General features: G+C 33.6%; 1 protein-coding gene across 1 annotated transcript; it reads left to right on the plus strand.

Moving 5' to 3' along the window:
- Positions 1–2,758: 2,758 nt before the first annotated feature.
- Positions 2,759–3,469, plus strand: LOC138307021 (uncharacterized). Its single transcript, XM_069247647.1, has one exon. It carries the CDS (start codon positions 2,759–2,761, stop codon positions 3,467–3,469), a length of 711 nt encoding a protein of 236 aa, XP_069103748.1.
- The last annotated feature ends 15,396 nt before the right edge of the window (positions 3,470–18,865 follow it).

Raw genomic sequence — 18,865 nt, forward strand, 5'->3', positions numbered from 1 at the left:
CCATTATCCCTCCCTGAACTCCCCATCCTCAATACTCCAGGGGTTCCGATCACAAGTTACGATCTCTATACACCTGAACACCATGGAGGTTGAGATTGTAAGTGATCGTAACCCCTGAAGTATCGAGGATGTCCTTCAGTATGAAAGATTGTATAAAGATACAACTTTGAATGTCTTTAGAATTATAAAAAATGTTTAAAGCATGAATGTGTGTATAGTGTTGATGAAATGCCTAAAAATCAGGTATGTTTTGGAAATTTATTGAAAAATAAATAAGAAAAAAAGAATAAAAAGTTTATCTGATTCAGTATAATTGAGACATTATAGCGCAGTGTCGCTTGTTTTTTACCAGTGGGTTGTCCTTGTTTTTACATTTTAGTGTAATTCGTAAATTAATTGAAAAAAAAAAAAATTGGCGTAAAAAAGTATATATATATCTAATACCTACCCATCTTATACAATACTGTTCTACAAGCCTGTACGAGTTAAATCCCTTAGGAAACATCTAATTTATAGATTTTATATTCTGTGATACTAAATCGGAAAAATTGTGTATTTAAAAATTGTTCAAGCTATGATAGACTTGATTTTAAAAAAATATTGAACTTGTTGTCTTTTTTATTGTTTTTTTTCTGTTATTTAATATATATATATTTACTAAATGCAAAACGCATAACAATGATAATAAGTTAATTAAAATCATATTATATAGTCTAATATGAACTTGTTTATAAAATTTAAACACGGTGGGCATTTGTAACGTTAACATAGTAGGTTAAGGCAGAATCCTGACGGACCTGCAGATTTTGATCCGAGCATAGCAAGGCTTTGTCAAGGCTCGTCTGGAAACAGCCTAATTATTAGATTTATTTAAAATAAATAAAAAAAAAAAAAAAAAAACCCACATGAACAACTAGGCCTAGGTCCATCCACCCAAATCGTATTACGTCCCTACTAGTCCAGTAAAGATAGGGTGTTACCCCAAAATAATTGCAACAGATTTTTTTCTTTGTTTTTCATACAGATCTGACTTTGTTTCATAAAAGGAAAAAAGTCGCCGAGAGTAAAAATTTGGGAAAGCGTTTTTCTTGACCCCCAAAAATCAGAAAAATAGGGATATTTGCATAATTTGCCAACTTTGAAGCCAAATATAAACTTACATGGTTATCGCGAGATACTAGAAAATTACTGTATGGCAAGAACGTTATAAGGACAGCACAGATTGCCAAAAACCTAAGTTGAAATCGAAACAGGGAAAAAGTATGACAGCATGAAAATTGCATAATTATGTCCTTGTAAGAGCCAAATATGCTTTTGTTGGATTGTTAAGATAAAAAATTGTTATTATCAACAATACCATTGATACTCTTTTTCGTCGAATCTTTTTAAATAAAACTTGTTGATTAAAGGCTTTAAAGATGCTCCACCGCCAACAGAGCATAAATGATATTCATCATTTGAACAATAATTGGTGTTTAATCGGGTATATATATATATATATAATTAACACAAAAATAATATAAAATAATTTACTTCGCCTTTGGTGCATGCGCAATCAGTACTTCATTCCATATAGGATATAGTGGCACGGAATTTTTTCGGGATGCAATTAATTATTTTTTATATTTTTAACGTGAAGTAAAATTAGAAGCTCAAACTTTTCAATGGTGGCAATGGTGTAAAGTAAGTAACTTTTGTAACTGGTGAAAAATACCAGATGTAGAGGTGTCCTGAAGAAGCAGACGTGTTTTTGTGCTCTGCAGTGTTTTTGCCATTTAAACTAAGTTCCGATTTATCTGATTCTTCAATATTCGGTCTAATGAATAATTGAAGAACATGGGTTAAATCCATATGTTCATTTTTTCAAAGAAAGTTTCAGAAAAAGTGACTTTGAAGACGGATTGAACTTGCAATGGTTTTTACCTGTGATGAGATGTGTTCACCGCTACCTACCTGGACTGGACTATGCGTGAATACTTACCTGTGTGTTACATTGGTACGGTAAGGTCAAAACTCAGTTTGTTTATAAATATACAAACCTAACTCCATCTCCCGATATCAGTTCGGCAAGGTATTTTGCCAACTGACCATAACTTTGCAAACATAAATTCTAACTTACTATTTTTAGTCCACTGTACCGAGACATGGAACCCAATGATGAACCTCCGACATATACGGAATTAACTAATGTTAATCCCATCACATTTACTTGGCACAACGGACAAATGGAAGAATCATTTTCATATACCCCATCGTTGGATGAAAACTGTTGAATCACTATTTACGGACACACCCCAAAACCCCTCAAGGGAGATTCCGGCCTATATAGAAGCTCTTAAAGAAGCTATCGACATCCCTAGAGACCTTTTGATAGATAGAATCCGTGAATTAACCCACGACAGCGTCCCCGACCTTGAACAGCTAAGAGTCAAACTTTATGAAATAGCTAAAGCCAGGGACGACTTCCCCGTCAAAGAAGGGTATTTACGCAAGAGACTAGCTACTAGAAAAGCTAGTGCCCCACCGATCTATCAAAAACTTGCTAAAGACTGCTTTGTCTTATTACGGGCAGTGACCGGTGAATATAATTCCTAAGACAAAGAAAGTCAACGAACATACGGCTAAATCACAACACACGGTAGACGAAGGAGGTGTTAAAACCCTCAGAGAAAGCATCGTAACCGTCAACGCAGATCTTTTAGACCTAAAGTCTCAACAAGCGACTTATGTGTTACAAATGGAGAATTTTAGAAAAGAAATGGAGCAAATGCGTGACGATAAAGCAAAGTCAAAGGACAAAAACAAATACTACAAAGACGAAATTAAATCGATGAGGACTCAGATTGACAGCTTGATAGCAGAAAATGAAGACATACACCGAACACTGGAGAAAAAGGCTAATGATAACTCGTCATTGAAGCAATCCATCGCAACTCTCTCCTCTGAAATTCAAGATTTACAGCAAGACAACTCAAAACTGAGAAAACAGATCGGAGAACTTAAAGGATTAGGCATTAAACTCAAATCTTCCATGAATGACATGAACGAGAAAGTAACTGACTGTAGCATAATAGCTCGAAGGTTCGACGACAAGCAGTCAAATGGCACTGAAAGTATAAAAAACAGACTTAAGCATGCAATGCAAACAACAAAACAGTGCGAAGATGACATTCATACTATGGGAGAATCAATCAACGCATTACAAATAGCAGCTGACAATACACAGAAACAAATATGTGATATTAAAAAACAGCTGAAAAACAAAATACCGGTACACGTGAAGAATCAAAAGTGTACCGCTGGTCAGGATATGTACCAAGTCGAAGTCACTAACCGATTTATTCCACTACAAGAGTCGCCCAATGCAGCAATCTCAACTCCCTCGTGCGATGCCTTAGAACAGACTTACTCTCCCCCCAAAAAACAAACCACAGAGCCCCGAACCTTCGAAAATTCACAAACACAATAGCGAGTCATCCGGATTAGCCGAAACCTACTCATCAATTGTTGGAAATAAAACCCCAAAAACGAAAGATATTGGTTCAACTGCGAACGCGACGTCAACCATACCTGTACATTTTCCGTCGTCAGTGTGTAAATCTTTCGGTAAGTCGGCGTCAGAACAAAAAAAAAAATGACTTCGTTGGATTTACAACAGACCAAAGAAAACGAACACGCAGATACTATGTTTATGGTGTAAACAAAAAACTTTCCTCAGAAAATGGTATGAGGAAATTTCTTGAAGAGAAAAACGTTACTGTAACGTTTCTAAGATATTTCGAAAAGCGTTGGAAACGGACCGCGTCAGCTCAAGTAAACGTCATAGATAATGAAAACAACACTCTTGAAAATCCCTATTTCTGGCCGGAAGGTGTATCTATCCGCCAGTGGCTCCCTAAATCAGTTTTTTATCAATGAACAAAACGACCATGAGTAGCACACTAAATATTTTTTGTTGGAATATTGAAGGTGTTATGGCTGGCACGCCATACCTCCTCAAATGTCTTGAAGAACACGACATTGATATTTGTGGACTATCCGAACATTGGGTGAGAGAATATAATATGTCATTTTTCAATACTTTTAGTCAATGTGGTTATTCAAGTTTAGTAAAACCTGTTTTTGAAATTGACCCATTTCGATATAAATGTAACATAAGAGGAGGCGTTTGCATGCTTTACAAATCCCATTTAAATATTCAAGAAATTGTAACCGATAGTCCACGTATTGTTGGTGGTGAAATTCAACAATCTGATAGTTATAACATCTATGTTTTTGTGGTATACATGCCTTCGTCCTCAAGACATCTAGATGTTTTTAAAGAAACTCTTGATATATTAGAATCTCTAGTTTCCGTTTACTCAGACAAAGGAAAAATTATCGTAATTGGTGACTTAAATGTAAAAATCAGTGGTCCAAGGTACCATTTCCATCCCAATAAAAGGTCGGATGTATTTGATTTGTTCTTACAGAGAAATAATTTAAGTTCGATAAACGTTCAAGTTGACTGTAAAGGTCCTAATTATACATTCTGTCCTGTCACGGGCAATTGTACAATGATTGACCATATCCTTGTAGAAAACAGTATTGTTGATTTAGTAAAGAAATCTGAGGTACTAGACGAATGTGATGCAAATATGTCTGAACACCTTCCTGTTTTGTGTTCTTTTACCATTCCAAGAGTCTCGCCAAAACAAGGCCCTACAGAATTTTTAAGATACAACTGGCGCAAAGCAGCAAAGAATGATAAAATACAAAAGTATAAATATTTTATTAGTTCTTATCTCAATTCAGTAGATTTTCCCAAAAACATACGCTCAACATCAGATATTGATATTTATTACGAAAGTTTGAAATCCGTTCTCCTACTAGCATCAAAAGAATGCATTCCGAAACGTAAATTCAAGAGCCATTTGAAACCCTATTGGAGTGACGATTTGACAAGTGATCACAAGCTTGTGCTTCGTAAAAGACAACTTTGGAAAGCTAATGGTAAACGTAGAGGAAACGATGTTTATTTCTTAGATTACAAATCTTGTAAAAGTGTGTTTAGAAATAAGTTGAGATGTGCCTTTAACGAATACATGAGATGTCAATTCGAAGAAATTGATCAATCAGGTGAAGTCGACCAAGCTCTGTTTTGGCAATTATACAAAAATAAATCAAGTAAACCCAAATTGGTTCAAACAGAACTCAAGTACAACGGACAAGTCTTTCGTGATCCAAAAGCAATAGCAAAAGCATGGGGTTCTCATTTCAGCACACTTTTCCAAAATAAACCTAATGAATTGTTCGACACGGAATTTTCAAACCATATTCTTAATTATGTAAAAGATATGTCTGAAAAAGCGAAACACGACAAAGATATTTTTCTAGACAGAGAATTCGGTATTAAAGAGGTTTCTGATATTTGCAAGTGTCTTAAGACAAACAAGTCTGGTGGATCAGATGGCCTTGTATATGAGCATGTAAAATACTGCAACAATCTTATGTTAAAACATATCACGTTTTTATTAAACCTTATTGTAAAGTACGAATATATTCCACAATCGTGGAAAGTTGGTACAATAGTCACTTTATATAAAGGTAATCGTAAACCCAAAGACGACCCTAACAGTTATAGAGGTATTACATTAATTCCAATATTTTTCAAAATATTTGAGTCACTTTTGTCTTCCCGTTTGAGTCCAGTTTTAGAATCACGGACATTTTCTAATAGACATCAATCAGCATATCGTAAAAAAACTGTGTAGTTTATGCACCTCTTTTAACCTGCAGGAAAGTATAAATTATAACCTAGATAATGGATCAGATGAACTCGTTGCTTTTTTAGATAGTAATAAGGCTTTCGATTCTGTATGGCAAGAAGGCTTATTCTATAAACTTTATCAAATGGGTATCAATGGAAAGGTGTGGATCATTCTAAAACAGATGTATTCCCGCTTCTCCAGTAATGTTGTCTTTAATGGTTTTATGTCGGAAAAAGTAACAATGGAAAGAGGAATCTTACAGGGTGGTTCTTTATCTGCAAAACTGTACCTCGTTTTCATCAATGACTTGCTTAATGAAGTAGAATTCAGCGGGAACGGTTCGGTAATTAATTCATCGCGGGTAAATATACCAACCCAAGCCGACGACATATGTGTGTTATTAGCAATAATGTAGCTAACCTTCGATACTTACTTTCTATCTGTGAGAACTACAGTAGAAAATGGAGGTTTACATTTTCCGCTTCTAAATCGAAAATTGTCATATTTACTTCCAAAAATAAGCCAAATGTTTCTTGTAATGTTACAGTTTATGAAAATAAACTACCAATTGTTGATAGTATTGTTCATGTTGGTATAACATTGAATGGTAAAAAATAACAATGTTCAACGTACAGAACGTGCTTGTTCTAAATTAAAGTGTGGTGTAATGTCTCTTATTCGTTCTGGTGCTCACCAGTGTGCCCTGAATCCGTTGACCACTGCTAAGATTATTAAATGCAAAGTTTATCCATCTGCACTCTACGGAAGCGAGTTGTGGCAATTAAAGAAAAATGAAGTATACATGCTAGAAAAAGCACAAAATTTCATTGTCAAATCTATACAAGGTTTTAATATAAGAAACGAGGACAGATATGTCCACATCATTGATTGGTTGGTTTTCTATTGAAGTGTATATTAGTATTAAAAAATTGTTGTTCCTTGGTAGAATATGATCCATGGATATAGGAGTTTTAACTCGCAAAATTTTCATAAAACGTCTTTTCGATTTTAAATTGTGCAGTTTTAACAGAGGATTTATCCCTGACATTATCCAAGTTTTGAAAAAATATGATTTGTATTTGTACTGGATGGATTTTTAAAATGTGGTACATTTCCAAACAAATGCAAATGGAAACATTTAGTAAATACCCACGTTAAAAAATATGAACAGTTTCAACTTTGTGAAAGGATGAAAACTGATAAAGATTTTTCTCGTTTTTCTCTTTTACATGAAAGAATAGAACCATATGCAATATGGAAACTTGCTTTACGTTTTCCACAGTATAGTTCATGCATTAAACGAATTGTTAAAATATGCGTAGAAATGCGCGATAATGAAAATTTATATTTGTGTCATTTTTGTGGTCTAATGTATAATGATCTCATATTGCACAGTGCAACATATTGAATACATATATATACTTATTATCATGTCTACATTATAAGTATTCTCCGCTATTAGATAATGGCGAAATGTAGTCGAATATCTAATAGTATTTTCTTGTATTGATAGATATGTATATATGTGTGTAACGTGTGTATGTTAGAATGTTTCTTTCTTTATTTATGTATTATTTTCTGTAAACTCTTCAATATTGGAGGAAATAAAGGAAATAATGGTTGCTCAAAGTTGGTCTTTTGGCCTTTTCGAAGGATATGTTGAAGTCCAAATTGAATAATATGTCCTTTTTATTGAAGAATTATTCAGTAAGTACCGCCTCAAGTGTTTAGATAGTTATTAATTCAGATTCTATGTAGGCTATACTCACCTAAAAGAGACAATTGTATTAAGATATTCCCAAATATAAAAGACGTGAGGTTGATCAAATCCTCATTTAGTGCCAATTTGACTAAACTTCTCTCATTGGCTAAGTCCTTAAGTTGAAATATCAAAAATGTGAATATCTATTTTGTGACTAATCAGATTGCAAAATCCTTTGGCAGATATTACCACCATAATGGAACGTTCTTTATAAAGTGAAATTGAAGTTTCTTTTTGATCAAATATTTGAATAGGTCAGTTTTTCATTTTTCCATAATGGAACCGGATGGGTGTTACATAATTTTCAATGAGATAAAAGGATAAAATATAAGTTCAATTTCAATTTTATAGCTGAAAATCATCACAGTTCTGATTCATTTACTGGCAAAATTTTATGACAAACGAATAAAGCATATTCGAAAAATTTAGATTTTTGTATTGCAAATCTATGGACTCAAAAATAACAAGTACAAAATATACAAAAAAGGATATAACATATTTGGAAGCATTTGCTTTTTTATTTTCCGAAATATTAACTACCAAAATGGGAGTTTTGCCAAAAATCTAGGTATAAAAACACTTCAAATTGGCACGATCAGTCAACTTGACGGGTTAATATTTAGTTTTTTCTAGCTAATGTATTATCGATTATGCTTTAATATCAAAGAAAAGGTAATCCTTTAAGACATAAAACATTACCTAACTGATATTGTTCAGGGTAAGATTTTATAAATGTTTGCATCTAAAAAGAACAAAAACGGTATTGCTAGCTAAATTCAAAGGTTTTGAGCCGTTTCCATCCATCTTTATTTCTTGGATTGACTAAAATTGCTGTATCATTTCAACTTATTTGTACTTACCTAAAGTTTTTTTTACTATATACCCGATTTCATATTTCAAGTATTGCAAAAATAGCAGATATTGTACTTTAAAAGTGGTCAAAAGTGTGATTTCTTTACTGTATATTTTATTTTTTATTTTTCAAGTGTTCAAAAAACGACTTTCCGAACATGTGATTTTTGGCGACTTTTTTCATGGTAAAATACTAAGATCCTCCAACCCAAAAAGCAGAAAACAAATTCTGTTGCAATTATTAGGAGGTTAGGCTTCTATTTTTCATATTTTACTGGATACATACACACGAAGGCGTGGTGTGTTGTGATCAGAGTAGTCTCCCTTAGAGCATTTACAAGATTTCCAACATGGCGACGACCAGTCCACTTCCGTGACCGATCTTTGAGTGAAAATAGGAATATGTCGGAAAGAAAGTTCCGCCAGGGCCTCACTAAAGTGGGAGAGGCGGCTAAGATTAGAGAAAGCGTCGCTCAACAGATGAAAGAGAATATAATTCTGGTAAGTCTTGTATTTTTCGTTTAATTTTCAACAACAACATCACTGAGCATCAGATTCAGAACTTTCGTGCTGTCAGTCTTGACAGATAGACGTCAGATGTGATAGTGTATTACATAAGACTGTTACCGTCATGTCAATCGACACAACTCATCTTGTGGCTATCGTCAGTATGGGACATAGACTTTATGACGAATCATGCTAATAATTACTATCATATGACGGTATGCAAATTGTAGAAATACCATCAGCATTTTGAAAAACAAGCCATGTGTGACCATGTTTCTTTTATTGTAATACATATGCCTGAGATTCGTCACAATTCTTTTAAACTTATCATTGATGCAAATTGTTTGCTTAGTGTATGAACGTTTATGATTATTGTATGATAAGAGTGTCCCAGGTTACAGCTTTATTTATAAAAAAAGAATGATTCTAAAATTTTTCTCTGCTAGGAAACTGATAAATTATGATGTTTTAAAATTTAATAAGGGTAGTGTATAAATTATACAGCTGATTTAAGGATTAGTGTGTTGATGTTTTAAAATATAATATTTATAAGAGAAATATATAATAAAATGAATGACTTGTACAAGTATCACTTGCCAAAGTTAATTAATTCATATATTATCAGATTTTGATTTGAAACTGTACGTGTAAAATAGTTACAATTTTTGATTAAACATTATTAGTTTGCGTAACATAAGCATATATAATTAAATTCATGATTGGGTATATTATTCATTCAGATACAAAATATATGTGTACCTTAACATTTATGATAAAGTTTATCATAGATTTGATTTGTACATGTATTAAATGTAACAGATCTATTTGAACATATTGTTTAAAACTCTTATACAATTCCTGTCTAGCGAAAATATCCTCTGATGATTTTGTTTTGTGAATATGGTGATGCGCAGATAAGCTGTAAACCAGCGTGCTGACTGTATTAGATTAGGAGTTAATTGGTGTATATATACAGCCTATACAGGTAGCCAGGGTGGGGTGGTTTGGATTACATATTCTCTTCATGTATGTTCCTATTAATACAGCATCCACATCCTCATACATCAACATGGGAGGAATGTACTGTAAAAGAAGAAAAGGAGAATACATTTTAATTAAGTGCTTTCATCTACATCTATTATATATTGCTACCTCCTGTGTCAATCCTTTCAAAAAAAGACACCCCTCCCCATTCAGAAAAAGCTTATCACAGAGCAAATTTACAATAACTATACTACATCATAGCAAAAAAACTACCGCGTACAATATAATCATTGGTGTTTTATAAACACAGAACTTCCAATTAGTTATCATATACACATGTTCACAGACACATGATTGAGATGATGTTGTTGGGATTTTTTTTGAAGTTTCTGTTGTATGAGGATAATGTAATCTAGCATGATATTTATATGTAGTAATGCTATGTTCTGAATCACACTCATGAACTTAATTCACCCCTGAAGACTCAATTGAACTCTCCCAAAACTGACGTTGGGATAGTTCATTATAAAATTTCAGGGGTGAATGGATTTACTGCAAGTAGATACCTGCAGTGTCATTATTATTATATTTAGTATAATCCACTATAACTGTTGATACTAGGAACAAATTGGCAAAAAAGTCTTTTTCAAGGAAATTTATTATAAGCGAACTATTTTTACGTTACAGACAAGATGTATTTAATTGAAAAATCACACATTTAAAAAAAAACCCATCAAATAATAGACAAAAATGGCTAGCCTTTATAGACTTACTGTCATCAAGTTTTAACTATCCAAAATATATCTAGAAGTGGATAATGATATTGGGATGGACAATAGTTTCAGTAAGACCTCAACACATGAATCCGGAATCAAACAAACATGTATAACACACAATACTATATATTGGGTACATGTATCCCTACACTATTACTGGTAATTATAAGCATTTGAGGACTATTATTACTTTCTATGTATAAGTTTTGAGTGTCGTAGCCTTTTGCCTTTTTATATGGACTGTTTGGTGGAATATAGGGCAATGACACTTGATGTATACATGCATATGTACAAATGTAGATTGTGTGTGCATGAAATCCATTTTGTTAATTATAATTGTATGTAATATGTTTTTGGTTCATGACTCACTCATGAATTAAATACAGTGTATTTGAAACAATGGTGAAAAAAGATAATAATAAAAAAAAAATGCACTATGATGACACTGAAAGAAGAATATCTTTGGCAAATATGGAAAAAAAAGAGACAATGGATATTTACAACAATTAATAAAAAATCACTCAAACGATATATAAATATTCACAAACAACATGTATTGAAAGCGTTAATTCTTCTTTCAGCATTATTGTATTATTATTGAATATAATTAGCGTAATGTTAATCCTTGTAAGAAAGAGTAAGACTCTCACATAGCTTACTTTCGCTTTTGCACTTGCTCTAGCTAGCCTGACTCTCTCAACTCACACCCTTTACAGGATATTCTATTTTTCTCTAACCTTTCATGCTCATCTACAGTAGTTCTATTTGCCATGCGCCCACAACCGTCTTGCTTGCCTCCACTTCCTCTCTATTCTCTAACTCCCTCTTTCTGTCTTTTCCTGCTCCCCTCTCTCTCTTTTCTTTTTTTCTTCCGCTCTTTCTCGCTGTCTTTTCCCTCTTACCCTCTCTCGTTCTGTCTTTTCTTTCTCCCCTTCCCCCTCTTGCTTTATGTATTTTTCTCTCACCCTCTCTGTGTATTTCTCTTTATTTTTCTGTATTTTCTCTCCACCCCCTCTCTCTCTCTATGTTGCTCTTTACTCTCACCCCCCTCCTCTCTATCTCGCTTTTCCTCTCTTTCTCTCTATCTCTGTTCTTCTCAGATGCTTCCTGTTAGAAACAATGAGATTTGTTATTGTTAAAGATATATAAAAGATATACATATGCTATATACCATTGTCGCATTGGGACCATATATGCATAGAGAATGACCTTAGTTCTGAGTGCTAAAAAAAAAAAAAAAAAGCATTTGATGACTATATCTGACTCTGTGGAGGACTTGTCATTTATAAATACTTAATAGACATTAGAATTTATGTCAATATTAAATGAGTTAGATGTTGTATGCATGGAATGATGTTGTAAGCAAGGAGGGTAGGTAGCTTATAGATGAGTAAAGAAACATGCCACTGAGGCAATAGATATATTCTGATGGCCTTTGAAATTCCAACAAGGTATATAAATAAAAGTGACTAAAACTGGAGTACTAGTCTAGAACTATCTATTGTATTTATATCAGCCCATAGAAACTGAGTACATAGAATGGGTGAAAATTGTAAGTACATTCATCTGAATGGGTTTTCATTGTAAATCTTATTAATGTTTTCCATTAAAAATAATACTAGAAAAAAACCTTTTTAAAAAAATATTTGTAAAGAATGAAATCATTTCTGATGCTAAGGTTTATATGTAACTCTATGGAGTTTAACCGTATACTTGTGTAACAACATGAAGTGGTTGTAACAGACATACCCTAGATCTGCATGTTTTGGTTTGTTCGCCAAATGTCTGCTGGCTGCTGGTTTTGCAGTTCATTAACTACAAACTCAACAGCTTCCCTGCAGTAACAAGTAGGACCCTTTCTGGTTATATCATAAAAAGGACTTAACATATGCTGGAGTTTGTGTAAGGAGTAGCATGAACATTTTTTTTTATTAAAAATAAAAAACATATACCGTAATTTCCTGCGTATCGTCCGTGGGCTATACAATTTTTCATATCAGAATTCAAAGATGTCTGATTTGGGCTATCTAAGGAGACTATTACCAAATACAGTATTAATTCAGTATGTATGCATATATATATGTGGTATATCCTGAAAACTTGAAACATTTAAAAGTTTCCCAAAGATTCTTGATGTGTAGTATGAGTAATGTTTTTATGATATACTGAAAATTATATATGTTTATAAGAGTAATGATAAGGTAGACTTTTAACAACATTTTAAAAAATGTTTCTTTATCAACAAGGGTAATTAATTGAATGTATTTTATACGTAGTGTATTATTGCATAATTATGTATATTAATAGCTGAGAAGAATAATTACAGTAATGATAGGAGAGCTGGAAAAATAGTGGGGGGGGGGGGGAGGGGGTAAGCCAGACAGGGGGTTTGAACATGGAGTTTGTGAACACTAGTTGTATGCTCTACCATTTGAGCTTCCATATGGTCATAAGTGATCGAATCAGACTATTTCTGCTACTACATTTCTCCCTCCTTTCTCAAAGTCTTTACCTCTAAAGACAAAACAACTCAAAAGTTTGCATTCCCCTGCTAAGCATACTCCAATTAGTGCTTGTAACAAGGGTTGGCAAGTTCACCAGCGTTTTAAGAGGAAAGGAAAGAGATGAGAAGATACACCATCAGACTGGGGTTCAAACTCAGGACCTCTAAAAACACAAGCTGGATGTTCCTTCCAACCTGATGATCGACCAGTCCTGCTACAGTATAAATAGTTTAGTAATGTCCAGTGTTTATGTATATCAAATATTGTGAACATTTACAGTAATGGTCTGTCTGTGGTATACCACTAATTCCTTGATCACTCTACAGCCCCATTAGGAACAGGTGCCCTGGCCAGAGGTTTATTTCTATTGTTACTCCCATCCTCAATATTTACATCCACAGATATCTCAAACAGACTTCCTGATGCCCTGGCCAGTCACAGATTCACTGCAAGAGGCTCCAAAAGGGCCAACATTTAGTAATTTTAAGTTTCCAAGAGGCTCCAAAAGGGATAATATTTGATAATTTTAGATTCCAGAAGGATTCAAAAGGGCCAAGATTTTTTGTAATTTCAAGGTTCAAGGAGGCTTAGTTAGGAGCCAAGATTTTGTAATTTCAAGTTTCCAGCAGCCACCAAAGCAATCAGGAGAGCAAATATTGAATTTTGGAAAAAGTTTGAAGTAGTTATAGGTCTACACATTTGCTAATTATATAGATTCAAGTAGGATACATGTGGGATACATGTAGTTGTAGCTGAATTTTAACTGGTGAGCCTAAGGTCATTGGTCAGTCAAAGTCAGTTTTAACACACTGGGTATTCAGTATATAGAACAGATGTCTATTGTTTGACTACACACACAAGAAAGTGAATAACAGGATTCTGGATCAGAAACGAGAGTTGTCTCCCCTGGGCAGCTTTAACGTTGTATACCTATTGTTTGTTTATTGCTGTTGTTCTGTGTTTATTGGCCGGCCGTAAACACACTATGATAATTTATTTTACAACCCTGTTGGTCATTTGTTTCCAAACAACTGCCACAGTCACAGTTGTTACCTGTAGGGATAATTATAGATATGACCAGGTAAAGTGATTGTTTAGGAGGTCAGGTGTGGTGTAGGTATATAGCTATCAAATACACCAGGTGGTCGTGAACTGACTGAAAATACATATAAGTTATAAATTACTTCTAATCTAAAATTCAATCATACCCTAAATACTGTTATTGCTCTTTATCGTGAATTGTCAATTAGAAATAAATTATGTTTATAACACATTATATTTAGTTTTATAACCTATAGTCAATTTTAGAAAGAGGTTTGGGGATGCATTGGACAAATGATCAATATGTCTCATCATATTACCACAAGACCTTCATATATGGGTTCTGAGTTCAAATCCCATGTGAAGTAGCTATATATAGCTGCCAGGTTCTGACTCCTGGTCAGTGGCTTTTCTCCGAGATCTCCGACTTTCCTCCACCTATAAAACTTACATGGCTATTCATAGGACAGTACATCACTCATCTTGTAAGACTTAATATGATTCTATGAAGAAGACCTCTCATCGTTGACAGTTTCATTCTTGTTATTTTGGGTATAAGGGAGACAACCATGTCACAATATTATTGGAAGTTTTACATCAAGTCTGTCTACATAAATGTTTGAAGCCATAACCAACTAATTCATACAATATTTTTGGATAGTTTTCAAGTGAATTTGATTTTAGGAAATTTAAGGTTTGAATTGGAAAAAATTTCTTCTAATGGGAATGAGTCTGAAATTTGGCCCCAAATTATGCTGAAAAAACCCACTGTTATCTATGCTAAAAAAGGACATTAGGATGGCGTAAATGCAAATTAAACCCTGCTGTTACAATAGGGGAGGTCACTTTCAAGAAAAGTCAATTTAAAAGATAATTTGTTGAAGAACAAGATACATTTTCTAAATTTGCAGTAAAAGATTGAACTAAAAATTAAACAAGAAAATCATTTGATTACATGATGAAAAATTTTACTTAAAAAAATGTTTCAAACCATTATTTAAGTAGATTATTGTTAATGAAACCAAATGCTCTCTCATTTTGTAAACAAAAAACAAAAAAAGGTTGAAACAGATGGTCTCTCATTTTGTAAACAAAAAACAAAAAAAGGTTGAAACAGATGGTCAGTGAGCTATACTGTATTTACAGTGGTATCCTGAGCACTCCATTCATGCTCGTGATCGGTCTTAATTGATGTATCGTGTGTGGGATGATTAGAAGCTAAATCAGGGGGATTGAAGGTAGAATGAATGTAGAATGTTAACGCTGCATTCTATAAAATATAGCCAGGAGTTCGTCTATTAATAATGAAGCAATCAGACAAAAAATGTTACTGTTTTATTTTGTTAAATAACAGTTAAGATTTGGTTATTTAATTGCACATGAGGAGTATTTTAGGACTTAGTTTGTTGTATGTCCCCCTCGTAACCCCCAGCTACTGTTAGGCCTAGTCTGTCATTAATTGGTGTTCATCTGTCAGTTCATCAAAGTCGCTAAGGTGTTAGAACAAGGTGTTCTACATAACTAGCAGACCACTAATGTCAGCTGGACAGCACAGTCAATTGGTCAAGGAGTGTAATGTCGTGCCCTGGTCAAAACCGCAAGTCTAGGACACATCAGGTAGGTTTTTACCTGTACTGCGATGTGTGTAATAGATTTTGTATAGATTATCTTTGGAGGTAACTTATAGACAGATTGACAAGTCTGATAGGGGAGGAAAAATTTGTAGATATTCAATAAGAAAGTTTTATCTAGTAGAATGAAATCTTTATGATTAAAATTATTTATAGATAAACCTGAGTCAATATTATGTAGCAGGTTGTAATTGTAAATAGTGAAATGGTTGCCTTCTATCTTCGAGCTAGAGAAAATTTCCCTTTAGCTCAGTAGGTAGAGTAGCGGACCAGTAAGTCTGGGGTCGTGGGTTCAAGTCCAGCTGATGGCACACTAGTAATGCTCTTGTCCTGTTACAAAGATACCAATATTCCTCATCCTTATTATTAAGGAAATTTTTCAGTTTCATATTCAATGACTTTACCTTATATAAAGTCAATTATCATAAAATTCGGATTTTTACATTCTTTGAAATTTTCAAAAACGTATGTTTAAATTGTATGCTGTAAGATGTGTAATAAATTAAAACACCTTCATTTTTTCATGTAAAATATTTGCACTCTATCTGTCCATGGTTTGCAGTCAGTAGGTACATTACCAATCATGCAGCCACAGGCATACTCTACACTTCAATTACCTTCAGCTAGAAAAACACATATGTTGTAAGAAAGAAATTTGATATTTAATCTGTTCAGTGATCAGATTTAGTAGAATACTAGATTTACAGTGCATATGGACCTTAAGGTTTTATAGATGTTTTTTTAAATTATCCGAACATTTAATTATTTCCTTTAACATATTTCACCTTTGCATATTACATAGTTACCTCCCTTATAGTTAGGTATCTATTGTGATGTCATTAATTTGTGAATGAAATTTTTGTGGTTTTGTTTGCAAAGTATGACATTAAGCTCGCAAACACATGACATCATAATAAATGCCTACAAATACAAGGGCAGATAACTCTGTAATATTCACATATATACAGAATAGCCAAGAATTGTGTAATTTTGTGTTTATCACATAATGACATATCTAATATCAAGGGGATATCAATAAACACCTTGTTTTGCTTCTATATCTAAATTGTTCAGAAATACATTAAAGAGACAATTCACTCAGGCTTATTCTTTTAAATAGCCAAGTAGCAAAATATGGCCTAAATGTATTGTTCTACATTTCTTATGAAACATATAACATAAAATATTGACAAATTCCACGTCATTGTTTAATATTTTAATTGATACCATTGTAATTACAAATCGTTGATCAATACATTTAAGCAGGTACAATAAGTACGCTGTACCCATACCCGAGCCAAAGTCACGCACATTAAACAAATTAACTACATAACCACTGAGAAGGTGACAAAATGATTTTTAGGCAAGATAATTCACCTAATAAAGTAAACAAACTACTGTCAGAGCGATTTGATCAGTTCTAGACAAAAGTTGCATTTCTCTACCAGCAAGGGACAGAGTTCGGCATACAAGATGTTCGACCACAATATGTAATGGCGGACAGCGAGCGAGTTTGAACATTTCACACGCATTTCACCACTTTGGACTTTTCTGGCATATCACAGTAAAACCGACTGATCTAATATCCATTAGAACTGGGTTTTTTCGACATCCGTACATTTTAATGTTCTCTTAGACTGAATTGTCCTTTAATTTCATCTATAGAACAAACCACAAGATATCAGCTTTATTATAAAGTACAAATACAAGAGTCTTATATACATACGTAGCTGATATTGGAATATAGGAATCTTGCATAATTATCAAGGTACAGAGTTACAAACCTTATGATATAGAGCTGTTGCCCTTTGATCACATATTAATTGATATTTGTCAAGAAGATAGGAAAACAAAAGCACACACTTTAGCCCAACGAAAAATAAAAGAAATATGCAAAAAATTTGATGTGAATGTTTTATATAAATGAAAAATTCACTTGTACAATGGCAATTTACTGACATAATGGAATTGTTTAAAATATGGAAATATGCTTGTGATGTTGAGATATACATCTATTGACTTTTGATGAGGTTAATAGTAATATTGACCATCCTGTATGAGTTATTATACTTATCTAGTCTTCCTCTTCCTGTTCCTTGGTAAAGATGGTCTCTATCATCTGATGTAAACAGTGGCCTTCCAGAGAACGTGATGCATGTCTTGGTCCAGAAGCTTTTTCTCTGGATTATGGTTGCTCAAGCTTCTGGATGATATGGATGTGCCCAAATTCCTTCTGTCTTGATAAGATCTGAAAAAGCCCCCTGCTGAAAGTTAGAGTTTATAGAGTAATTTCAAAAATAAAATTTCAATTTTGTGTGCTGGGTTTATCAGTTGATGAAGCTCTACATACCAGCTGAATTGAGTGTTTATATTGGTCTATATGTGGGGTAAGTGTGTGTGTGTGTAAAAGTTTATAAAAGCTGATGATGATCAGACTGATTCACACAAATGTCATGTGTGCAAGCTGATGAACTTAAACATTCCCCCTCTGTCAGATAAGGCCAAATTATATTGAAAATATGTTTCCCATTGTATCAATCCTTTCATTATCTGCTGAAAGCATGAAATAAGAAATATAATATTGTCTTTCTCCAATTTTGACATTTACCTTCCTTGATTTAGCTAGACAGCAAACACCCCTCCCCCACCCTTCTTTCATCCCACCCCTCTTCCCTTCAATACTTGAAATTGAATTGGAACATCACTGCTTGAAGGAAAGGTGTATACCTTAAAGCAGGAATGATATTTTCTTGATTTCGCAGCACATTGCTGTGATTGAGAAAACTTGCAAAATGGTTGAATCATAAATACTCTTATAGCCAGTTTGCAAAAGATTTAATCTGCTTTTGGTTTATTAATTTCATAATAGTAATGTTGTCTTTTGAAGAGCCAGGGTATTTTTAAGGATATTTTGGGTTTGAATACATAAAGAGAAAAGTCATCAGAGTACCTAGAGATAAACCATAGAGCTAAGGTGTAAGCTGGTATAGATTCTTCTATCTCTTTTCCCCTAGCTTTATTGGTGAGTCCAGATTTTTTGAGGTGGCGTCTGTCATGT

Source organism: Argopecten irradians, chromosome 14, assembly GCF_041381155.1.
Source record: "Argopecten irradians isolate NY chromosome 14, Ai_NY, whole genome shotgun sequence".
NCBI classification, from domain to species: Eukaryota; Metazoa; Mollusca; class Bivalvia; order Pectinida; family Pectinidae; genus Argopecten; species Argopecten irradians.